This window comes from Mytilus galloprovincialis, chromosome 2 (genome assembly GCF_965363235.1).
Source record: "Mytilus galloprovincialis chromosome 2, xbMytGall1.hap1.1, whole genome shotgun sequence".
Classification (NCBI taxonomy): Eukaryota; Metazoa; Mollusca; class Bivalvia; order Mytilida; family Mytilidae; genus Mytilus; species Mytilus galloprovincialis.
The window spans coordinates 15,303,816-15,331,516 of NC_134839.1; the positions used below are offsets into that span (position 1 = coordinate 15,303,816).

The window sequence follows — 27,701 nt, forward strand, 5'->3', positions numbered from 1 at the left end:
TTGTCTCATTTGCACTGATACCACACCTTCCTATATCTATTGTGATCCGACTTTGATATACCATACTTGCATTTGCCTGTTTTATGATACATCCTTATATGATCGTATATAGGAGTCAAGACATATTCCCAATACGAATGATCTGTAAAGGATTAATTTTGAGTTGATCATAAGTTAACATTAGTGTATCTAAATTGGAGTTAGAATTTGAGGTAAAGCCCAGAGAATCTTCCTTTCTTGAAATTTTAAGGTGGCTCGTGGGTACAAAAATTTCAGCAAAAAAGGAAACCTTTATTTTTTCATTACAAATCTTATTCATTACACTCTAAGTTATTACTTTATGATATGGTACAATAATCAACCCAAGAAATCGATTCGGTTTGGCCTCAGATGACTGTTAAAATGTTTATATCATTGAAAAAGCTCCAAATTATCTCCCTTTGGTGCAAAAATGCCATTTTTTGCATTAAATATGAAATATCTTTTTTAACTCATCGGTGACCTATATTTTTTATTATTGTTTTCAAATGAGCTGTACATAAACTTAATAATTGTAAAATTTCAGCGATTTCTGTAATTAGGTTATTTTGTTATTTCGATATTACCTCTATTTCTCCTATTAGTTCAACAGAAAAAAAGGACATTAACAAAAATGTATGCTTTTTCCGGAGGCAGATTGTGAGCTTAAATGAACGGTGACCCGGTTTTTTTACTTCATTTTTCTTTTAGGTATATGATAAAGTTCATTTAAAAAAAAAATATAGCGAAATCCTATATTAGAACAAAAAAGATATATACCCAGGAGCCCCCTTAAGTGGCATTATTTTCGAAAACATATTTTGATTTATCATGATCTTTATCTTCCGTATAATTTGTATTTTTGTCTTTCATTTTTGCCTATGATCTTTTTTATATGCTTTTTTGTGTGTTTTTTTCTTCATATTTGATTGTTTAAAAAAAAGGGACGAAAGATACCAGAGGACAGTCAAACTCATAAATCGAAAATAAACTGACAGCGCCTGGCTTAAAGTGAAAAAGACAAACAGACAAACAATAGAACATATGATACAACATAGAAAACTAAAGAATAAGCAACACGAACATAACACAATGTTGAATCTTGTTCTCCTATCTTGAAATCGATATTTTTTTTAGCATTGTCATGAAGCAGGTTCCACCCACGAATTTTGCTAGCTATAAAACCAGGATAAACGGAAAGTCCCTTATCAAATGGCAAACCCAAAAGCTCAAACACACAAAACGAATGGATAATAACTGTCATATTGCTAATTTGGTACAGGCATTTTCTTATGAAAAAATGGTTGACTGAACCTGGTGTTATAGCTAGCTAAAACTCTCACTTGTGTGACAGTCTCATCAAATTCCATCATATTGGCAACGATGCGCGACAAAACAAAGAGACATAATAGGTAAAAAAGTCAAAAATAGGGGTACAGCAGTCAACATTGTGTTATAATCTTAATCACACTAAACCAAACCTATATAAGAAAGTCACATCTGAGTTTTGTAGATGAATCGCACATCTGACGTACACACTTTTAAGCTTGTTGTCTTTTAGGATTGTCAATAGGAACAGTACAAATTACTTGAGCCGTGCATGGTTCCGGTTGTAATGAGAAAGAGATTTTTACCCACTTTTCACTATTGAAAGTGACAATAAAAATAGGCCAATCCAAACTCTAATCTAGAAATAGGATTTAATAACAAACCGTACTTGCGTATCTCTCTTCAATCAAAAGTTATAAGAAATTTAGTGAATCATATACTTTTTTCCACAACGTCCCCACGCCTGAAAATTTCAATATTTTACACGTAAGTCGGGATTTTGGAGATAAATAACACCTGTCAAAGATTATGATAACTTTTATCATTAACAAATTACAGAAATTAAAAGATCAAGGCACGCTGTCACTGTCAAAAGAATATGGCGTTTCGATAAATAGCGCAGGTAAAATCTCGTTCGAACGACTATGCTGTAGATATTATTACAATGATTGGTGTAACGATTTCCGGTCCTGTTATTATAATAGTCCCAACTGGAGCAAAGAACAAATAACTACGCATTGCAAAATCGAATTGCTTTCCGGGAAAAAAAATGTTTTGTATATTTAGCAACCGACCAATAAATATGATTTTATAATATTGACAGGTTTATGTAATTCTTTTATTGTCTGCAGATAAATGTGTACCATGTTTCAATGAATATAGACAATGAAAGTATCCGATACTAACAATAATATTATACATTCTTATGAAATCGTGACATAAATCATTTAAACATTTGAAGAATCTTCGAGGGTCAATCAATATCCACAAAGAAAATATAATTAAACTAATTATACTTCTTAATTGTAGAAAGAAATGAGCACTAAAGGTAAGCTTTTAAGATTCTCTTTTGCTTGTACAGCTTCAAATAAAATTAAGCATAGAAATGGGGAATTCATCAAAGAGACAAAAAACCAGACGAAGGAGCAGAATACAGCCGAAGGCTACAGTGGGGTATTCAACATTGCGAGAAAAATCCCGCATCCGGAGGCGTGCTTCAGCTGGTCCCTTTAAAAAGACAAGTTCAGTGATATTGGACGTCATACTAAACTCCGAAAGATAAAAATGAAATTAAATTAAAATCATATAAGACTAACAATGTCCGAAGCTCCTAAATTGGGACATGCGCAAAATGGCAACATATCAAAACTTATTTTTGAATAAATATCAATTTAAATCTACTTGAAAAGCTATACATGAAATTATATATGTGAAAATAAGTACTCAATTTATCAATTTAATATGTGTTTTACTTTAATTCAATTCTGAACAGTTATCGATACAGACGTGACTCTGAAAACTGCACCATCTGTTAGTAGAACCAAATCCCACTATGGAGCAAATCGAGTGCGGCCTAAGAATGAACTAACTGGCTTTAAAATAGTTGTTACTCCAACAGACACTAAAGAGTTTGTAAGTGTACATCAGTTGATCAATGTCCATTATGATTTTGTAGATGTCTATGCATATAAAAGTTATTGAAACAATTGTCGGAGTTCAGTATTTTGTGATCTAACTTTTTATTAAGGCTGCCAACGACTACTTGAGTACTCTAGTATTGATCGGTTGTACCGAGTAGCGAATACCAGAATGATACTCGACTAATCGGTTTCCTTTTAGAATTTTGTTGTTTTCTCGAGCTTAAACAAAATATATTTTATTGAGAGCACCTTCTTGGAAATAACATTAATCACATACAACTAAAAGTAAAACACGATTCTAACGTTTGCGTTTAACTGTCATTTTAATAGAGGCTTTTTTGCTAATCTTAGTCATTCCTCCACTTCTGTACCGTTAGAGCATATATTTTTATCAGCAGGACTGTTATTCACCTAAAAAAGTTGAGAAATCGCTTCGTCCCAGAAAAAAGATACAATTATTATTATAACAAAAATAAGAACAAGTTCGTTGCCATCTGTGTCGACCCTCAGAAAATGTTTAAAAGCATGTTAAGTTCTAATTATCACCCCTTTTGTTGATCATTAAAAATGTTTTTTTTTACGATTTCTTAATATTTTTGTTTGGGAAATTATTATTCTGTAGATATTAATTAATTACTGGAATAGATTATTGTCAGTTCATATAATTAGTACATGTGGTAAATGAGTTATTAATTAGATACCTTGGACTATTTTCTCGTCCTAGGTAATAATGTTGAGTGATTTACGTCCATAAGACAACGACCCACATTACATAGAATGGGTATACTTTTGGTTTCCATTTCGTAAATGTTTGACCGAGCGAGTACTCTAGTATTGTTCGGTTAATCCAACGAGTACTCGATTAGTTAGTCTTCACTTAGTTGACATCCCTACTTTTTACAACTGAAACCACAATGAAGAAAAGCCACAATGTTTTAAATTAAAAGATTTATTTGAAATATATATATATAGTTACGAACATATGAGTAATCTTTGCTTTCACACATTATAATGCATGCAAAGGTCTGCAAAAAATATAAAATACGAACTTTATATGCCATTTAAAAAAGAAATTATATTTGAAAGAGAGATGCAGTCTCACTCTTAAAAAAAAATTCTTTACAGATCTCATTAGTGTGCTGTTGAATTAATAATTTAGAATAAAAATGAATGTATCAAAATCATCAACAAGTTAAAAAAGAATATGATTTCTGATTAACGACACTGTAACGTATTTTTCAAAACAAAGCCGAAGGCAAGGTTTATAAAGTAATGCTTAACAATGGAAACATTTTTCTAGACAGTTCGGTAAGTATTACAATGTCTATTAAAGAAACTAATTTGTGATGTGCTTGATAAAAATACAATATTGTCCTTGCAGCAAACATTGTTCTTTAATGTTAAAATGTTATAAGACTGGTCTTATAAAAGATTTTCAGAATCAAGATATAGCCCTTTCGTTTTACATTTTTAAATGCAACCTAAGCTCGACTTCACATATAAATGTTTAAAATTCAGATTGACAAAGCAAATAACTGTGAAGCTGTGAAATCATGAAAACTCAAAAGAATAAAACAGATTCATCGTATAATCTTATATTATTTTAGTTAGTTGCAGACTTGAACCTACCAGTCACAGTTTTATGCTCGATTTTCATGTTTGCCAAGCAACAACTACTACTATTGAAAACGAGCGACAAGTTTTTATGTTGCTTTCAATCAAATTTGAAAACACGGACATAGAAAGAGATACGTAGAAAATATGTAGAGCAAATTTACCATGGTTGTTTTTGTATGATTTTGTAGAATCGCATGGGAATACAGTTGTTGCAAGTAATACGTAATGGAAATGTAAAACAAGCATTAAAACTACTTTGTCAAAATGCAGATGTATCTTTTTGTGACCAGGTGAGAATAACATATACGTGTTTTTGTGAAACTAATAATGCTTTTTTGTGTCAATTATTTACTAGTAAAACAATATGAAAATGACCAATAACAATAAAGCCGAACTCCGAGCCCACTTTTATTTTTAATCGTTATTGGAGGTTAACATTTACTTATAAACCCATGATTCACAAATGTCGTAACCAGTTGTAAAAAAACGATTAGCACGTGACCGTAAATAGAAGACACGTGAATCGACAATTTTTTTTTACTGCTGAAGTATTTTTTGTTATTTTAACTAATAGTTAAACAATGTTCCCAATAGTCATAATAAAATAATAATAAGTTAACGCAAAACGTTTAAAAAAAAATATAAAGACGTCAGAAGTCATAAATAGAAATAAGAAAATGTGATATGAGTGCCAATGAGACAACTCTCCATCAATAAAGGCAACAGTAGTATACCGCTGTTCGAAACTCATAAATCGATAGAAAAAAACACATTCGGGTTACAAACTAAAACTGAAGGAAACGCATTAAATATAAGAGAACAATGACACAACATTAAAATGTAACACACACAGAAACGAACTAAGCATTTTACAAAATCCGATGAGAATAACAAATATAACATCAAAACTAAATACATGAATTTGGGATAGAAAAATACCGTGACACGTCTTATAGCAATGCGAATTTACACTCAAAAATAAGAGGAAACAAACGAAACAACATAACACAACGTTAAAATGTAACACACAAGTGTACAAGTCACGATGTGTAAAAATTAAAACAATTATAGGCCAATAATAAGGTTGGTCCAAAGACAATATTCAAATATCTACAATCAAGAAAGGATTTTAATCCCGAAGAACCAGATTATTCGAAGGACCAATAAGCTAATATATATCATTTCTAACATAACGAACCCTATATACAACATCACCGCACAAAATACGATGTTATAGGATTTCTACAGGTACAACCAACATTTTCAAAATCTCTGACTTTATAATGTACCAGTTACACATATATTACTTGTATTTCACTTCAGATACAGACATAACGAACGAGTTGGGAAAAGAAGGGACAAAAGAACACTACCGTCATAAAAAATAAACATTATTATTAGTCAATGTTAATTCCTTCTTTTATATAGAATTTCTCCTGTGAACTTTAATCTTTTCTGGTTTTGATATCCATGAACCATTAGTTCTGACACTACCCGATAAAAGGTAATTCCAAATACATGTTTTCGTAGGTACTGAAATGCGAAATATATATATGTTTAAACTCAGTTTATACATAAAACGTCTAAAAAATGAACTTTTAAATACTTATATTTTTTTCAGATGAGTCAACTAACTTATTTTAAACATTAACTTATTATAGGCTGGATGGAGTGCAATGCATCATGCAGCTTGTAACGGCTTTGTGGAACTAATAATACAACTGAGAGAGAAAGAAGCTTCAGTTGACGCCTTAGATTGTGTAAGTACTGAATGACAAAAATAGAGCTTTTTCATATGTAAATATTGGACCAACCTTATCGATGTTTTAAGAGAAGCAGTTGAATTTAAAATTTTACTTTTGAAAATGATCATAAAATTATCCAATCCATAACGTTTGTTGTAATTGTTAGAAATTTATATAGTTAGTTAAATTAATCAACTGCCTTTAAATTGACTTCTAAACAAATATAAAACTTCAATCAAAACATTAATAGCATACCAGAATTATTTATTTCAGTCGAATGAAACACCATTACACAAAGCGTCGAGGAAGGGCCATGCTGAAGCAGTTATAGTACTCATAACTTTTGGCGCAGAAATTAGTGCTGTAAACAGTGTAAGATGATATGTATTTCCAATTTATTGTGTCGAGTTTAATTTTTTGATCCGTCCGTCTGTCCGTCCGTCAGTCCTGTTCTTGTCATTGCAACTACTCTGAAACCACACAACAGAATTTCATGAAAGTTTGTAGATGTGCGTATCATTAGGAAATTATGATTCAATTTGTTTTTTTCTAGGAGTTCTGCACCTTTGAACTTATTGGCCTCAATATACTTCTGCAACCGTTTGTCATCTTAACTCCTAGGAATCACACAACAGAATTTCGTGAAACCTTTTAGATAACAAGGACATACTATGTAGATGTTCATATCGACAGGAAATTATGATTCAACTTTTTATTTCCTAAGGCATGATCTGGAGGTAAAATGGTAAATGGACATCTGTATATTTTTTCACCAATTTCACCAAAGTGTTGTTTTCCTTTATCATATAAGAACAGTAGAAGAAGAAGAAAAAACCCAATACACTTGTGTTTTATTGTTTTACTCTATACTTTATAGAATGGAGAAACTGCATTAGAGATTGCAGTGAAAGCTGGCCAAACTACAGTTGTAGAGACTTTGTGCATGCTTGGAGTTGAAGTTTTGTTGCAAGACTGGGTTTGTACTATATAAAAGTATTTTCATTACATCGGTAGCTTTATTCAACAATCGGAGTTACGAAATACAAAACAAATATATTTTAAATTAACTGCAGTCTTCCTTGTTTAGTTAAACACATTGTATTGTGCAAAATCACGAATGGATCAGACACAAGTTTAACAACTTTGTAAAGTTTTCATCTACGATCTTTTTATTTCTTCCTTTCCTAGTTTCAACTTTTCATCTGACATTCGTTTCAATCACTGGACATGATCAACACAAAGCAACTAAGGGTCAAATTACATGTTGCATACATACGGACCCAAATTATATACAATTATTGGCTCACAAGAGAGTGTTTGTATGATTTTATTTTTAACAATTGAACCAAACTGACTGCTTATGGCAAATTATTATCTCAATATGCCGGATTTTATTCATGTTGTCTCAGTCATAGCTAATATTCCTTTAAGTATATCATTTGTTCTTGTATCGTTTTGTATTAAATAAATAGTTGCACTTTCATTCAGTATTTTACTTAGTCCTCCCCCAACACCACACATTTTGTTTTACAAAATCTACATTTTTATGCAGAATACCTTTTGCAGTAACTTTCCTCGAAGAATCGAATACAGACCTGCCAGTTTTGAGAAAAATTAATTTTATTGGAATTCTGCATGAAGCATTTATTGCTTTTAAATCTGTGCTACACTCTTACTTTATCACCGCTCCAAACTCACAAAATCTGCATTCACTTATATCTACAGTAAATAAAATAATTTTTAACTTATGTGATGATAAAATGATTATAATGTTTATAATAATTTATTTTATTCCAGTCATGGTCAATGATTGATGAAAACGAATTGAGTAAGAAACAGAAGAAAATTATAGAAATATTACTGAAGCAGCATTCTCGCAGTTCTGGATATGCACAAAAGTAATTTTATTTCTCACAAATTGTGATAACATTGATACACAGACACCAGCAAATATTGACCAAAAACAAATGTGTAATATGTTTTTCAAGGGATAATGGTCAAACTGTGCTTCTCTTTCCCCCAAAGACTTGCTATTTAGTGTTTATGTGACAGATATTATCAAGGAGATTTTAAAGAGATCGACACACCTTTGACATTGGTTTTTTTTTATTTCACGTTCCGTTTAATAGAAGATGCCTTCTTTATTTTTTATTATTCCTTTTGTTTTTCCTTTACTTATGTGTTCACAGTTGATGCCCTATACTCTCTTTGAGGTAAAACATCAAAATTTTCTTTGTATTGCAGATCCATTCTGTTTGAAGTATTTTATCTCAAAGCCAGAGAAAACAAATATTTGGAAAATCTAGGTGTGAATTTTATTGGCAATGATGAAGCTGATGACAAAAAAAACATTGATAATAATGGCACGGATGACGACGGCTTTTTTCTGTTTTGCGGTAAGATGAAGTCAGAATACTCTGATGTCACGGATAGCCACAAAGACAACACTGAAATTGTCAGTGATATTTATGAATGCAGACTTTGGTGTAACAAGAGGAAGACCCTGAGACTTAATGTACGTCTGGAAACTGTTCTCGCAAGCAGTGAGAATCTCATTTTAATGTCGTCGAATGAAAAGATTGGACGAATAGATTGTATTGACAAGTTTACGGAACACAAGAACCAATCCAAACATGTGAGTAATCTGATAAAATGAAAAGACACTTTGAATCCGTGTTTCCTTCAGTAAAGAAGGATCACGACAACGATTGAAGTAGACACTATGCCAGTCATTAACACATGAAGCAAAAACAAAACAGAGAGGTACAATTATGGAAAAATGTATACTAGTAATCTGAGAGCTGACAGATAGTGCGAGACGATAAGAAAAATAAGAACTATCTCAACATTAATAAATTATCCTTTGGATACGCAGAAACATCCCTTACTAGAAATTTGCGACATTTTCGTGCGGAAATTATGATATTTTATTACTGTTTTTATTTCAGATTAAAACAAACATAAATGTGAAAAAAGGGGAATAAGCAGAAGGGGATAACCATCAACCGTTTTTGATTGTTTTCTTTTTATATGAGGACTAATAGTGGCTAATAAAATTAGAAAGGAAGACCCATTAAGGTGGTATGGGAGTCTAAAATAAAAATAATAGAATTTGTTCATACTTTGCCAAAACGTTGTATCTATTGATACATGTTGAAAAATATAATAAAGGTGATAGGTCACTGCGCATTTTCTCAAGCAACAAAATGACACATTTTGTATGGATAATACAGGAAAAAACACCATTTTGTGATTAGAAACTAAACAAAATGATAGAATTGTTACCTGCTTCAGGAAAAGATAGCTTTCAGACACTGTTTTGAGAATAACAAAAGAAAAGATAGGGTCACCGTACGTTTTTTCAGGCTAAAATACAAAATAGGAAAATTCCATACAGAAACCTTCAGAAAATGCACTTTTTTACAGTTACCTCCCCTTACAATGCCAATTTAAAAAAAAAAAAAAACAGCCAAAAATAATTAACATTTGCAAAAATATCAATATTTAGAAGTTATATTCTTATAAATTGGTACTTATAAATGAAAATTTACATTAAACATCTGCATTCCTGCATCAAATTTAGCTAACTTGATGGAAAATCTGGACCTTTGATTCTCTGTTTTTTACAATCCAAGATGGAGGAAGACACCCATACCATCTTAAGATACCAGGCTTATAATTGCGAATGCCAGACGCGCGTTTGGTCTACAACAGACTCACCAGTGATGCTCGGATAAAAAAGTTAAAAGGTAAAATAAGTACGACGTTGATGATAATTCAAGGCAAAACATTAAGAAAAATTTTGCCAAGCGAAGGTGATCTATTCCTTCGAAAGGAAATGCTTAAAATTTCGAACAATTCCTTAACTTCTTAATGTGATAATATCAATAATAATTCATGTCACACAGAGGTGCTTATTACTGGGCTTCAACAACAATGACATCGACTAACGGTTGTAAAACAGTCGGTTAGCGCCCTCTCACTTCTTTCCCTAGTCTAGAGCATGTACTTCCGTGGTTGTTGCTGTGTTACATATTTGATTTTCGTTCCTTTTTTATTACATAAATTAGGCCTTTCGTTTTCTTGTTTGAATTGTTTTACTTTTGTCATTTCGGTGCCTTTAATAGCTGACAATGCGCTATGGGTTTTGCTCATTGTCAAAGGCCATACGGTGATACATAGATGTTAATTTCTCTGTCATTTGGTCATTTGGTCTCTTGTGAAAGTTGTCTCATTGGTTATAACACCACATCTTCTTTTTTGTATCATAGATCCATGTACCACGATTATAATTTTGTTCACAAGACGCATGTTTCGTCTACAAAAACTCGTAACTCTCCAATTACACATCTTCTAGTCATTTATCAATATTGCAATTTCAACGATTATTCATGTCAACATAGAAGTGCTAGCTAAAGGCTTAGTGATACACTTGGAGCATTTTCACCAGCAGTGGCATCGAAGATGCAAGGCTTTTAATTTTGTAAGCGCGTTTTTTCTACTGAAGACTCATCAGTGGCGTTTTATAAAAAAACAAAGGCAAAGGGCAAAATAAAGTACGAAGTTGAAGAGCATTCAGAGACAAATATTCTGAAATATTCTGAAAGGTTTTGTCAAAATCAGCTAAGATTAATTTTTACCACATTTTTCATTTTGCCCTTCTTTTTTTAGTATTCTGTGGTTCATGTTACTATTAGCGTTAAGAAAACGTCAGTAGTATTCTACTTTGGAAAAAAAATAGAGCCAGAAAAGTTTAGCATCGGTTCTGAAGCTGTGACACTGAAGCCAAAAGGAGAACCTGAAGCTGAAATAAGTATTCCAAAAGGCTCATTTGAATCAGAAGGACAAATGTTTTTACAGGTAGCCATTTTTATCAATTGCTAATAATTGTACCACGCAATTTTGATATGTATTCTAATACATATTTAACATTTACTAAGAAATTCGTACTGAAGCTTAAAATAGTTTTTGGTCAAGGTAGTTTTTGATGAAGGTGAAGTCCAGTCGACTTGAAAATTATTAAACATGTTCCATATGATATGAGCTTTCCAATTTTAATGCCAGATTACAGTTTTTACCCCATTTTCACGGTCCACTAAACATAGAAAATGATAGTGGGGATGGAGCATCCGTGTATTTGGGACCCATTCTTGTTATAATATGAGCCAGTCCATGCGAAAAGGTACAAAAACGAAAAATTTACGAAATTCTAAAAAGTGTGCATAATTATTGGTAGTAGACTTGTGATTTATAAAACACATGTACTTTTCCTCATATCATTAAGCTGTGAGCTACACGCACCTGCAAGTGTTGAGACCTCCTCCCCCTTTAGTTTTATCAAGATTTTTAATGAATTATTTTATATATTTCAATCATTTCAAAAAAGTACAGTTTAAATGGCTTGATTTGCCCATTGAAAATGTTGACCCCGGTAGCAGTAGGGATAAGGCTCTCGCTTACGATGCTGAGATCGAATCCCGTGCAATTAAGGTTGATTTATATAATATTAAATAACTTAACTTAAGGATGTATTCTTCTGACTTTTCAGTCTCGTTCGGTCTCGTTGGAATCTCGTTCTTGAATTATTTCCAAAATATGTGATAGAAGTGGAAAATGTCAATGAATTTGAAAAATATTATAAGCAAACATAAATCTGTGAAAAAAATTGTGTATTTACGAGAAAATGGGTGAGGGATACAAAAAATTATTTTACAAGAATCATGTACATCCCATATTATTTTGGTCTTTTCAAATTGCTTAGATATGTCTTTTTTCATTCATTTATAACAAAAAAGTTGAAATCATATGCATTTTGTTCTTAAAACTGAGAAAAATTACAAAAATACAAAATTGACAGCATGGTAAAATTTACAAAAAAAAGCGTCAAAATATGATAAAACTTTCTTATATTAACACCTACCTATATTTTTTGTTAGTAAAATTTATTCAGATTGGTCCACTTCATCTTTATAGAAAGTATAAAAAAAAGTTTGATTGTGGAACTGTGATTTTTTTCATGATAATAGCCCAAAAATAGGTAAAAATGGATGAAAAATGTGAAAATCATCAAAATTGGGCATTTTCAAAGGGCCGTAGCGAAAAAAGAAGTGCACCACCATATGATTTTTTCACCACCAATTATTTTGTTACAGTCTTATAAACCCCAAATTCAGGTTAAGAAAAAAGTTTAATTCTAGAAATTTTTGGCTCCTCAGAGGTGTACATCCTTAACTTAACTTAACTTATTTCAATTTCTAAAACACAAGATGTCATAGTTTTTGTATTTTCCCTCATGTTTCAATGTTGTCTTACTTTCTTTAAACCTGTAGAACTGACGGAAATTATTGACTTTTGTCTCTGTTATGTCGTAATTTTTTTTAAGTTTCTGGTCGGTATAGCATTAGTCCGGGGAACAAATGATTTCACACTTGCTCAAATACCAATATTAAATAACTTAACTTAATATTAAATAACTTAAATTAACTTAACGTGCAACTAAGGTTGATTTATATAATATTAAATAACTTAACTTAATATTAAATAACTTAACTTAATATTAAATAACTTAACTTAACTTAACTTACATTTCAATTTCTAAAACACAAGATGTCATAGTTTTTGTATTTTCCCTCATGTTTTAATGTTTTCTTACTTTCTTTAAACCTGTAGAACTGACGGAAATTATTGACTTTTGTCTCTGTTATGTTGTAAATTTTTAAGTTTCTGGTCGGTATAGCATTAGTTCGGGGAACAAATGATTTCACACTTGCTCAAATACCAAAAATTCAGATATTTCTACGTCTTTTTCTGTTTTAATTGACAAATTCGGGATAAAATTGACAATCTTATGAATGTTTACATTAATGTAATTTTTTTCGGATAAAATCGTTTTTCAAAATTACTATAACAAACTTTGAAAACGTGTTCTGTAAAGTTTACCAAAAGGACTTTTTGTACCTTTTCGCATGGACTGTCTCATATAATAACATAGCAATATTTTTTGGTGAATTCAATGACTAGTCCTATATTTGCTCAAAAGATAATCATTATCCCAACTCTTTTACCAAACAAGACAAATATTATTTTCTAGATTGTTGATACCAAAGAAGTGAATGAAGAAGAAAAGGAAGATGAATCTGGAGATATGTTGACAACAAACATAGTCGACATATCGATGACTGATGGTCAACAACCAAAGCAAGAAATTGGTATTAAAATCCCAATCCATCACAAGTTGTCTGAAGATAATGCTGTTGTTATACTGGCAACATCTTGTGATGCGCCATGTTCAGTTGACGATTGGGAAGTTATGGAGGCAGAAATGGACAAATCTGGCAAATCTGCAACTTTTAGAATACGTCATTTTTCTATGTATGTAATTTTGGTTTAAGTATTTTTTTCTTACCAAATACAGATGAAATGTTTTACATATTTTGCATCTGTAGTGTTTAGTTTTCTTAATACAGGCAGGTTGATCTTATATTCATTTTCGAAAGAAAGAATTTTTGTATATCAACATAACATTTTTGCTTTAAAACTTTATTTTCTGTACCTTATTGTTTAAATTTGCAATATGCATTTGGTAGCTTTAATAATTAGGACGACGTCTTAAATATATATAAAGAGTTGATAAAAGGAAGGCATACCACCAAGAGGATAATGGTAAGTTTTTTTTAAAACATTTTTTTTCCTTTGAGGGTATCAAAATATTATTCTTTTATAACTACTGGCGCCCATAGACTACCCAACTCTACACACTTTTAAACATCTCAATCGTAAGACAGTCACAGGAAATGTTAGTTTCCCGTTTTATAAGAAAGAATTGACATTTCAGAAAAAAGTCTTTACGCAGGTTAAACTATATGTATTTTTCATGTATTCGTTTTTGTAGCTATGCTGGATCATCAAAAGAAAAAGTGAAAACAGACTTACCTGGGGTTGTCGATGCTTTAGAGAGATCTATAAACCGACAAAGAAAGATTGAATTCATCTTGTTAACAAAATGGGTAAATGCTGACACTCTCCTATTGGTAATCGAAGGAACCGCTGCCCGGAAATCCGACAATAGAATAAAATATTGGGCGAGACAAGGCTATAATGAAAAATCATTGAAGAGAAGCAAAGAAAGTCGTGTCAAAAATGGGCAAAGATTCATGGTAAGTTTTCAATTGAATTCAGAAGCTTATAGATAGTAACTCTCCAAGCTAGTTTTTGAATCAAAGCTGGAATAGTTAACTTCATGACAAATTAGGAAATTTAAGAACTATCTCCAAATAGATATCTGGTATACTTTCGGACGTCTTTGATCTGAGCGTCACTGGTTAGTCTTGTGAGGATGAAACGCGAGTCTGGCGTGTTAGATTATAAACATTGTACCTTTTGATAGCTATTATTCGTGTGTTTCTCTGTCCTATATGTTCTCCAATTTATTTGTATTGCAGTCCTGTCATTTCATGTTGTCATTTTAATGTTAATATCTTTAACATTGCCATAAAAGCGGAAGGTTTGGCTAGCCACAAAACCATGTTCGACCCACCTTTTATTTTCTCAAAATGTCCTGTACCAAGTCAGGAAAATGGCCATTGTTATAATATAGTTTGTTTCTGTGTGTGTTACGTTTTAGTGTTGTGTTTCTATTGAATCGTGGTTCTCCTCTTATAATTGATGTTTTTCTCTCAGATTTAGTTGTAATTGTAACCCGGATTTGTTTTTTTCTATCAATCGATTTATGTATTTCGAACAGCGGTATACTACTGTTGCCTTTATTTATACGATATGCGGACATATCCAAGAATACTCAAAGAAACGTTGATAATTTTTACATTATGAAATGGGATGTCGCAATGAAAATACAACTAAAGCTTAGCATCAATATGCTTTGCACATGACACTATTGACAATATATATTAGATTCACGTTGTTTCAGCACTTAATTGTTTTACAAATATGCGTACAATGACCCATAACTAAAGCTTAAAATAGTCTCCCATTATCAAATTTAACGACGTTTAAATACACCAGTTATACATTCGTACCTTCTGATAGGTTTTTTTTGGGAATGTTTATATAGCTAGGTGTATACCTAAGTCATTTAAATAATAAGTCGTATTCTCGAAATTACATTACTTAATATATCAAATCTTCTATTATTTTTTTTAAATCAGTGTATTCTCATAAAAGTCACAGCTTAATATTTTTCACCTTTGTTCAATTGGTTTTTATTTAATTTTTTCAGTTTACCTTATTTGGAAACCTCGTGGAAGTATCAAGAGAGGAGAGTTTTGCTTTAACTTACCAAAACAACAGAGATAATTTCCTGATGTTTAATATATGTTTAGATGACCCCAACAAACCATTTACAGGTGAAGTCCAAATATCTTTTGAAAAGGAAGTTGAACTTACAATACCATTAAAGAAGAGTGGTTTATTTTCCTGTGGCAGTGCTCAAAGAGTAAAGAAAGTTACAAATATCGAGCATGAAAGTTTGCAGACCATTTCTTATGAGGTCATAAAAACAAAAGGTAACTGCAATACGACATATGAGTTTAAATGTGTATCAAAGGTGGTTTGCAAGGAGTAAGTTTAAAGTTAGCATTAGTCGGTTCAAGCTGGAACAAATGAAAAAAATAAGAAAACAGAAAACTTAAATTTTCAAGAACAATTTCATTTAAAAAAAGTGTGAGTCCACAACAGTGACTCAGTCTAATCCTTTTCTTTGTAAAATAAGATTAAAGGGTATCAATTTTACTGCACCAGATGCGCACCAATGCTCTTCAACTTCGTACTTTTATTTGAACTTTTAGATTTTTTGGATTCTTGCGTCACTGATGAGTCTTTTGTAGACGAAACGCGCGTCTGGCGTAAATACAAAATTAATCCTGGCATCTATGATGAGTTTATTTAGACAAATAATGTCTCTTTTGTGATGTTCGAGGTAAAATATGTTTAACTAATTCAAACAGCTAATAAAACCGAAAAAGTTAAGTCTTAACCCGACAAGGAAATAGAGCTTTGCATTTGATGGAGATACATTCTATAACTAAGAATAAGTTTACAACTTTACATCAAAAAATTAAGATAAAACAATATCCGTAGTTCATAATGAATAGTTAAGGGAACATTTGGGAACATGTTGTCATTGTTTTAAAGATTCTATTCTATAATATGGTAGCAACTATATTCAGAAATATGCAATTGGAAATATGAAGCGTTCCTTCATTTTTAACAATTCTATGTTAAGCGCTTTCCTGGATTTACCTTCATCAGGAACGTTCAAAGCAAAACATTTGAAATCCGAAGATATATAAGTACCGAAACCGTTGAAGAGCTATATAACAAAAATACCTAAAATAAATAGCCAAATATATCTTAAGTCAACATTGCCTGAGGTAGTTGAAACCTTAGTTTCTTAATAATTTATAAATTTTTAAACGGACAATTTTAGAAAAGTTTGTTTAATCATGTCAGTACCGAAGTACTGACTACTGAGCTGAAGATACCCTCGGGGACTGATAGTCAACCAGCAGAGGTATCGACCCAGTGATGTTAAAAATTGAAAACAACACGTTTGATAATTTCTTACGTTCGTCGAGCTTTTCAGGATTTACCTTCATCAGGAACGCTCAATATATTCAGTGGTGATACTAAACTGGTTAATGGTGTTAATTTATTAAAGTGGTCTCACCATTGACAGTAACACAGGTATATTCTTAGATTTAGTTGCAAAACAAGTGCTCAATTCCCTTATTATATATGTTGTTCTTGATGCATGTTTCTAAAATCACTATCTTTTCTTCTATTAAAACTTAAAAAAGCTTTCGAAAAACGATTTTTGTAAGGGAACACCATTGACACTATGTTCATTTACGATATAGCTTTTACCTACTTTAACGATTTTTTTAGCACAGATTGTTGTGTTCTTTTGCATAACATGCTTACAGGTAACATTGATAGGGGAGAAACTATTGTAAATGCTGAAATCTTGAGAAGGATTACTCTTGCCCAACCAATTTGCCTTTTGGTTACACAAGTGACTTAAAAAAATGTGACTCTTCTTTTTACGGATTTTTTTTTTATCATAAAACCAACATACACCTCCGAAATCATTTAAATGTGTTTGTATTTATCAAAATGCAATAAAAAGTTAATTCTTATAACAAATGACCTATTTTGTGCCTGATAGGTATTATAGAAGAAAATAACAGTTATTTCTGGCTATATCCAAGGGTTTAAGAAAACATTAAGGACGTCATACTGTAAACTGTACATAGTGTATCACAAAGCCTTCATATCCAACATACACAAGTGTTATTTGTGATATATTTTCATGTCTGTGACTTAAAGAGACCAAATAACATACCACCTCCTTCAATTTGAAAATGTGCTTTTATCTTGTCAATGGTTGCGATCCACACCTCTAAACCGCATATATACTTGTACAGGACAATAAAACAAATCAAACGAAAATGTTGGGGAATCCCCAACGTCACCCCATATCCTTCTGTTTGATAACTTGTAAACGGTTGAGATACCCACCCCTTAACAATATCTATTCATGTATGGGGCAATATATTAAATCAAATGAAATATAGAGGAGTCCCAGGGGTCACCCCACCCCTACTGTTTGAAGACTTGTAAACGGTCAACATCCCTACCACTTAACCATATTTATTCATGTATGGGACAATATAACAAATTAAATTAAATATAGGGCGTCCATGGGGTCACAAAGATTTAAATGACAAAATGTTTCAATCTCCTAGGCGTCACATATGTATATCACTTTACTAGACCAAACCAATGTGTACTGGACTTTGCCCACACCAGGCGACTATGGGAATGACGAATTATGGGAGCTTTGTTTAAAAGACTTTATAACAGCATCCTGTTACACTTATTTCTTGTTTATTATAAAATTTTATTGATGCCAAAAGTTAGTCTAGGTTAATTGAATTTACATTAATTATTTTTTGAATTATTTCTGGAATTATTTCTGGGCCTATAATGTTTTTTATGGCTGATTTTATTCCATAATTGGTGTGGAGTGACATCATGGACTTGTGCTGACGGTGTGGGTCATTAACATTTACAATTGGCAGGTCAGTCAGACCTCCCCTTTGATCCATGAAGTAGCAAATATTGGTCTGATTTGTGTCTCATAATTTTTGAACTGTAGAACCCAAATTCAGTGTTCTTTCTGGGAAGCAAGTTCATTTAACCTATCACAAATTCGTACTATGTCATCTTGTACCACTGAAAGTCAACTGGTACCAATGTAAACTACCAACTAGAACAACTGCAATTATTGCAAAGTTGTACAAGTTGTACCACTGCAGACTATCATTACACATATACATTGATATATGCGTTGCTTTGGAAAACCTTGATAAAAATTAATTAATGTGCCTTAATAATCAATTCATTAAATAAACATAAATGTACAATATATGAATGTTTAATGTTTGTTCTTTCAAATCTTAAAAACAATCATTGAAGCAACACTACCCCAGTTTTCATAATTACGTTTGCCTTGGTTTTTGGTGAACTGCCTATAGCACTAACAGTGCTTTAATTGATTTCGGAAGGGTCTGGTTCAGTACTTTTATACAAATTTTGGTAGTAATTTTTACCAAGAATAAAAATATCGGATGCGTTTATAACAATATTACCTTAAGTTATTATTTTAAGGGCAGATATAGTTTTCTTAGTCTGTCTTGATTTTTCAAGACTAAATTTTGTTTTTGTATTTTCCCCCTTTTTCTGCCCATCTAACTCAGGATCTAATTTGTGCACCTCTAGTTTCCTTTGTATATGAATTTTGTAAATTACAAGTATTTTGTACATTATTTATTTCTAAAATGTTCTGAATTACTTGATTTTTCATATAAGAATTTAAACTTATTTTCTAAATGTTTGATTTCATTTTTACTTTCAGCAACCTTTTGTTTGCCCTATGCTATGGCTACCTCCCTTACTGCTGTTGTGAAAATGTCCCAAGTAACTCTAGGATCACTATTTTTGGTGAGTTTTTTTTGTCTTTGTGTGTGTCATTTAGTTTAATTATAATCAGCTTACTTTGTGAAAAATCATACAAAGTTGAGCAAAAAATATACCAAAGAATATATCACTTCCATGCTAGACTTTTTGATTGACAACATAATTGTTGAATTTGGAGGTTTGGTCTTCAAACAGACTATTGGAATGCCAATGGATACCAATTGCACTCCTCTACTTGCAGATTTGTTTTTGTGTTCCTATGAAGCAGAATTTATCCAAGGGCTTGTACAGAAAGGAGAAAAGAAATTAGCCCAGTCTTTTAATTTCACCTTTCGGTATATTGATGATGTATTGTCACTTAATAATAATAGATTCAGCGATCACTTACATTAAATATATCCAAGTGAACTTCAAATTAAAAATACTACGGACACAGATAAATCTGATTCATATTTAGACCTTTTTCTTGAAATGACTACTGATGGGTAGGTTAAATACAAAAATTTATGACATACACGATGATTTTAATTTTCCTATAGTCAACTTTCCATTTCTGTGTAGCAACATCCCAGCGACACCAGCATTTGGTGTAAATGTGTCTCAATGGAAACGTTACTCTAGAGCTAGCTCAAAGTACCTTGATTTTGTTGAACGAGGAATACTGCTTTCTCAAAAGTTGATAAGACATAGCTATGAATCAATCAAATTAAGGTCATCACTCAAGAAATATTACAGTCGCCATTATTAGCTGATTGGCCATTATGACAAAAGTGTGTCAGAAATCATATCTGATATTCCTCCTCAGTCATAATAACCTTCCATCATTACCGAACTGTACAAAGAAATAACACGACGGGTGCCATATACGGTACAGGAAATGCTTACCCTTCCGGAGCACCTAATTTAATTCCCGGTTTTTAGTGGAGTTCGTGTTGCTTCTTTATTATTTATAACTGTTGATGTAAATATCCTTTGGTTTTGTGAGTCTTTGTTTACTCCTTGGTTTTGATTGTCATTGTCTTATTTATTTGTATTTTGTATCAATCAGTATACTGTTATTCATCTTAAAAACCTTTGCCTTTAGAATCAAATTCATAACAGTGTCGTCGGACGTAAAACGTTTATCAGTAATTATACTGAAAATCACCTATAGCTTGTTTGTTGTCGAGTATGATTTAGTGCTCACTCAGTCTATTAGAGACCTTCCAGTATGGATCTTAATAATCAATTGTTACACATTTCGATACATAAATAAAGGCAACAGTAGTATACTGCTGTTGGAAATTCATAAATCGATTAGGTAAAAAATAAATCCGGCTTACAAACTATAACTGACGGAAACGCATCAAATATATAAGAACTATGACACAACGGAAACACAACAGAAACACGCCATTAAAATGTAACGCACACAGAAACGAACTATAATATAACCATTGTCATTTTCTTGACTTGGTACAGGACATAAAATGAAACTTTCTTTTCGCTTAGCTTAAAAGGAATTTGTTCTAACTATTTTTTTACCATCACATACAACAGTCTCAAATTTAATAAATACCAATTCATAACACAAACTAAATTAAACATACAGCAGAAGAAGGGTGATGAACACCGCTTTTGTGCTCTACTTAATACCGATTTCGATTGTTTATATTTGAAAAAAGTAACATTGTGTAAATCACAACAATTATTTTATTTGGCTTTTGGTCGCATTTTTTAAAAATGAATTTTCTGATTGTATTCTTGTTGGAAAGCATTATTTTCGTGATTCTTTTTGCCTGAGCAATAAAGAAAACCTACAATAAAATGTGTAAAATTGTGAAGAGTGAAAATGGCCGTCTTACTTAACTCATTAACGAATAAATGAACTAAAATTATCAATATAATTGAAATATAGATCTCTGATTTCGTTACACTCATATGAATTATAACGAAATCAGAGATCTATATTTCAAATATATTGTAAAATTAATAACAAACAAGACTATCAAATGCCAATTTTTTAAATAGTTGAAAATAAAATTGTCTGTCCAGTGGAAAAGGCGAGGCCCACAAAAGATGAACGATGAATTACAGAAACATAGAATCGGGTTTGACTACAATATCTATAATAAAATTAACGGTACCAATTTTCTTGCACCAGATGCGCATTTTGACAATACATGTCTCTTCAGTGATGCTCGTGTCCAAAATATTTGAAATCCAAAACTTATATAAAAGATGAAGAGCTATAATCCAAAAGGTCCAAAAAGTATATCCAAATCCGTGAAAGGAATCAGAGCTTTGCATGAGGGAGATACATTCCTTAATTTATAATAATTTCTATCATTTTGTAACAGCAAGTTTTAATAACACAAAAAAATACGTATTTTCATGCCAGTACCGAAGTACTGGCTACTGGGCTGGTGATACCCTCAGGGACTAATAATCCACCAGCAGAGGCATCGACCCAGTGGTAGTAATAAAATTAACGGTACCAATTTTATTTGAGTATGGCCTTATACTATTTATCGGAAATAATTATATGTATTGCAATTCCCTAGATACGAAAGATCTAGATGTTGCCTTGGCTGTTTTCTGCTCTTTAGTCGAGTTGTTGTCTCTTTGACAATTGAATACTAGTTTTCATTACAGATATAACTGCATATAAAAATAAGAATATGTAGTGTGATAGGCAATCAGACAAATTCTTTCCAGGGACCAACAGACGTTACCAAAGTATAGGTCCCCGTATGATATTCAACAATGAGTAAAACGCACACTGTATAGCATGAAAGCTTCAAAAGGTCTTGGCATAACAAACACAAAAGTTTAGCGAGAAAAAAAATACAGATACCGGAGGGAAATAAGAGAATGGTCCGCAATATTACTTTAGTCAACTCACTTAGTTGAAATTAAAGACCTGGCGAATTTAAGTTCTTATTTATGGATGTGATGTATGTTTTAAAAAAAGAAAATCATGCTTTGTTTGGACATTTTTATAATGCAACCCTGGGTTTTAAATACTTTGCAAGTAAGATTAAAGTCAATAACAAATAATCACTCACAGAACGACGGCAAATCATAAACAAAAGCAAAAATGAATAGACGAACTACAATGCACAGAATGTTATATACATATTTTATTTGCATTCATAAAATGTACGTAGTCGTCCATTACTATGTAAATGTGGTCAATTTTAAAAAAAAATCAGTTGAATACGTTTCTGTTGCCAAGGGTTTCCTCAAGTATTGTAGCAGTATAGCAGAACAGTTCAAGTTTCCTATATACACAACATCATACATTTTACTAATAAATGAATGCAAATTTCACAAGGTTTAATCCCAATAGCTTTCTAACTCGCAAATAACTTGCAAGTACGAAAAAGACAGAGCAGAAGTATATTTGGTCTATGTGTTTTGTATTTGCACAACTTTTGAAAGTGGATTATGCATTCGTTCATGCAAAGTAAAAAGATGACATCATTCGACTTCCGAAAAAAAATCAATCAACACATGCATTGTAACTTTTAACGCTTGTTAAGTCATTTTTTTTTATGAAAGAACGTGCGATATCATATTATGAAAATTGATTATCAAAACATAACGAAAACACAAGTAAAGAACGCTTAACATGCTTAAGTATTCAATATAAATCAAAACTCAAAGGAAATTCATGATGATTATTTCGAATTATTTTATTTAGGCGTTGTGAACCTTTGGTGACCCCATAGTTTTTTTTTTAAATTTCAACTATACGGACGTCGTGATCAATGGGCGTTACATACGAACGTTCACCTAATCTGTCCCAGTTAATGGGATATTGAAGAGCGCCAATAAATTGCCGTACCTACACTGTATGAATTTGATTCTATTTTGAGTTTTAAGGTGGTATGGGTGTCTTTCGCCGTCTTGGATTGTGAAAATCGGAGAATCTAAGGTCCAGATTTTCAATCAAGTTAGCAAAATTTGATACAGAAATGCAGTTAAGTGTAAATGAATTTAGCTTGTTTTTTTTGAGGTTTTTTGGAATTGGCATTTTAAGGGGAGGTAACTCTGAAATAGTGCATTTTCTGAAGAAATCAACATAGAATTTTGCCTTTTTGAATTCTAGCCGAAAAACACGCAAGGTGACCCCATCTTTTCTTTTGATATTCTCAAAGCATTTGCTAAAAGCTATATATCTCCTCGTTTTTTATTTTACAATTCTATCATTTAGTTCAGCTTCTAATCACATAATGATGATTTTTCCTGAATAACCCATACATTTTCATTTTGTCATAACCTGTAGCTTGAGAAAATGCACAGTGACCTATCATTTTTATTATTTTTTTTAAACATATATCAATAGATACTACGTTTTAGCAAGGTATGAACAAATTCTATCATTTCTAATTTAGACTCCCATATCACCTTAAGTTTTATTTATATGGAGATTGCTTGATGACATGTATGTGATATTAGTGCAGGGCTTATGTCTGCTGATATTATGTGAGGTCTTATATCTGGGCTTATTAGAACAAAACATCAATTCTGCTGGCAACATTTCTATTACTTTTCTTTTCCAAGTAAATTTACTGACTGGTATTTTGATTCAATTCTCTCCAAATATCAATAAGTTAATATTTTTTCATTAGTTGTTTTAAACTGTTGACAGCCGTTTATTTTCATTAATAAAGCTAATACTTTTCTTATCATCTGAAGTTAAACTTTCATTCATATCACACCCACTCCCCCATCCGCCATTATTATTATTCCTAAGCGGTTATTGTTAATGATATCGTTTCCTTTTTTGAATCAACGAATGTGTCTTCTGTTGGTGAATATGGTACTAGGTCAAAACATTAAAAAAAATAAATATAATTAATTGAAAAATATCTATATTTACCTGATATCTAATATCAAGTAATTTTCAATTTTCAATTTCTAGTATCTGGTTTTTTTTTCGTCACTAGACAATTATTATTAATTATTTCCGACAGATGGGTTTGAATAACCCTATAGTATCATTTGCCTCTTTTAGATATTTTACATCAAATACATATTTCCGATAGATTGTAGGTTTTATGTCTCTGGTTTGATGAATATAAATTTTCAATGAATGACAATTATCGTGAATATTATGAATTAAGATAATTTGTATGATTTGTATGCTTTTATAGGATGATTTGTATGATTTGTGTGATTTATATGATTTTATAGGATGAAGAGAAATTGACTGAGGAGGACTTCTAGTTTGTGTAAATATTGGAGAATTCTGAAAACATTGGAAAATTATGACATGACAATATTATTTGGTTAAAAATATGTATTTTTCTTATATACAGAACAAAGATAATCATGATCTACAAATGCTAAACATGTCACATATTTAAAATATCATTTATTGTATACACTAACATTAAGCATGACCAGCACAAGTGTAATTAATGGACCAAGAACTACTGAAGTTTGGTTTTTGTCTTTTAAACTTCGTCACCAAAAGCACTTTGTCCGTATGTGCATCCGAAACATATAAATATACATAGTTCCTGACATATGTAGCTCAACAGTGTTCTTTCAAATTATAACCATAAAGTAAGCAATTTATCAATCATGATTTTAAAATATATATAGAGATAAAGTACTACATGTATATGAAGGTTAACATATGATCTCTTTACTTGGAATATTTTACTGATTTAATATCTTCCGGTAGTAACAAGTTTGTACTGAACAAGGGTTTTGATATGTTGTTCTAATAAAATCCTTGTATCCATATTGTTTTACGCACTTTAATTAATAAGTAATCATTTGATAATGATGTTTGCAATTATTTCACTTTCAGTTTTCACATGATCTCGTTTAGTAGAATTTTGTCAATCAAAAATAAAGTTTGAAAAACACTATTTTAGTTTTTTTTATATGTAAGTTTTTTTTTGACACACCATGAGTAAGTCCTTAAACTAATTTTAAGAAAATGAATAAGTTTGAAATGACGTCTGAAGACAACTGGATCCAGATTATAAGAAAACCATGGGTTCACCCTGTTGAAATTAAATGTACAGTTTAGACTAAAATATATCCTCTGATAATCTAGATGAAATATGCTACCAAGTCAGAGGTGGAAATTCAAAGAAGCTGTAAAAAAATTAAAATTTCACACCAGCAAAACAAATAGTGATAACCCCGCCGCATTTTTGCGCCTGTCCCAAGTCAGAAGCCTCTGGCCTTTGTTAGTCTTGTATTATTTTAACTTTTAGCTTCTTGTGTACAATTTGGAGTTTAGTATGGTGTTCATTATCACTGAACCAGTATATATTTGTTTAGGGGCCAGCTGAAGGACGCCTCCGGGTGCGAGAATTTCTCGTTGCATTGAAGACCTGTTAGTGACCTTCTGCTGTTGTCTGCTCTATGGTCGGGTTGTTGTCTCTTTGACACATTCCCATTTCCATTCTCAATTTTAGTGATACAAGAAACTGTAGTAACAACATTGAAACATTCATTGATTGAGATGTTGAAAAGGGGAGTTTATCAAAGCTTCAAGAAAAAAATTCACCAAAACTTTAAAAGAATTGAATGACAACTTATGGTCAATTCTTGCAGCTCAGAAAGAACTGAAAAATTCATAACGATTCTTTATCCAAACCTCAAGTAAGGTACAAAAATACGACATGTCAAATTTTCAATGTTCATTGGTCGTATGTCAAATGGGAACCAGACAGATCACGTTGGCAAAGAAGTAGGTGATTCATTACAGTTTTGTACACGCATGAGTAGGATCCCAGGCATATATTTCCTTAGCAGTATTTGGCACAATTTTTTGGAATTTTGGGTCCTCAATGCTTTTCAACTTTTTACTTGTTTGGCTTTATAGATATTTTGATCTGAGCGTCACTGATGAGTCTTACGTAGACAAAACGCGCGTCTGGCGTACTAAATTATAATCCTGGTACCTTTGATAACTACTGACAAGCATGAAAAAAGTGAACAGAAATTAAAAGAGACATTTGAGTGATCAAAAGTAAGAAAGACTCAATGGACACATTTGAAGTTATGGCTCAGTCGTCATTTATAAATCTAACGAAACCCAGATTTCTATTAATCCTGTCGAAATATTCATTACATACCACCCAAGTGATGAGAGATTTGTTAACCATAAACGAGTTCAACATCTGCAAGATCCTGAAACATGATAATGTGAAACATGACAAGTTTGACAGTAACAACATACTAAAAGGAAGTCTTCATTTAGTATCGTTGATGATAACAATAATCCGTGTTTCTATAACCTGATGTCTGATATAAAAAAAAAAGTTTTACAAATTACACCATTGTCAGTACAGTTTCACCTGATCAGGCAAAATGTACAGTCTATTTATCAACCAAAGTAATATGAACCCTGTTATGCTATAAGGATATCAACAAATGTATTACAGACAATCCTATTTGAAATAATCACGATCCCACAGCTTCCAACCAAATAAACTATACAAAGATTATATTCCTTAAACAGAAGTTTGATATGAACGGTTGGTTGAACGATTTTAGTAAATTTATATCTCATAGCTTCGAAGTGGTGATTGAGAAAATAAGTTAGATTTGCATTGAAACTTTTAATTGTTAGCTGGCAACAAAAAGATAGCATATTCAATAGATTGAACTGACAATTTTTATATGTATTGCATGTAAAATGCCACAATTGGAGTTGTGTTCAATGATTAATTAGTTCATTTGTATTTGTGTTTAAGATTATTAGTAATTGAAATATGTTCCTTGTAAATATCCGCGGAGTACGACTTCAAAGAACATGACCTGGCATACTAAAATTTAGTTTCAGTAATTCGGATGAAAATTCTAATACAAAAAAAGTGAAAAAAAGAAATAAAAGTGGATAGTGGCATGTACTAAGTGTCTATTTTCTGTATATTAATAACCTTGTGATCCAAATTTACACAGATAGACCGTTGCATATTTCAGTTATATTGCTACATTTTTTCTTTCCGAATATAGAAATCAAGATAAACGGTGAATCTTGGGGTTATCTTAAGATAACATTAGCGTATCTTTTATCAGTCCTCACAAACAACAGTATATTGCTGGTCTCCCTTGTGTTCAACAAAACCTCTTTCGAAATTATTATCATCAATTTAACAACAATCAAAGTCGGGCTTTAAAGTTATTGTAATAAATTGAGAATGGAAATGGGAAATGTGTTAAAGAGACAACAACCCGATCATAGAGCAGACAACAGCTGAAGGTCACCAACAGGTCTTCAATGCAGCGAGAAATTCCCGCACCCGGAGGCGTCCTTCCGCTTAATTAATACTACATATTCTAGTGGTGGCGTGAATCAGATGTGGATTCAAAAAACCATAAAATCCAACTCTTTTGATCT

General features: G+C 31.7%; 1 protein-coding gene across 1 annotated transcript; it reads left to right on the top strand.

The window, feature by feature from the left end:
* Window positions 1-2,277: 2,277 nt before the first annotated feature.
* On the top strand, window positions 2,278-25,212 carry LOC143062974 (uncharacterized). Its single transcript, XM_076234857.1, has 14 exons — window positions 2,278-2,395; window positions 2,840-2,979; window positions 4,793-4,894; window positions 6,266-6,364; window positions 6,623-6,721; window positions 7,227-7,325; window positions 8,147-8,247; window positions 8,594-8,984; window positions 11,021-11,209; window positions 13,440-13,720; window positions 14,241-14,505; window positions 15,585-15,870; window positions 19,284-19,369; window positions 24,527-25,212. Exons 1-14 carry the CDS (start codon window positions 2,383-2,385, stop codon window positions 24,557-24,559), a joined length of 2,184 nt encoding a protein of 727 aa, XP_076090972.1. The 5' UTR covers window positions 2,278-2,382; the 3' UTR covers window positions 24,560-25,212.
* The last annotated feature ends 2,489 nt before the right edge of the window (window positions 25,213-27,701 follow it).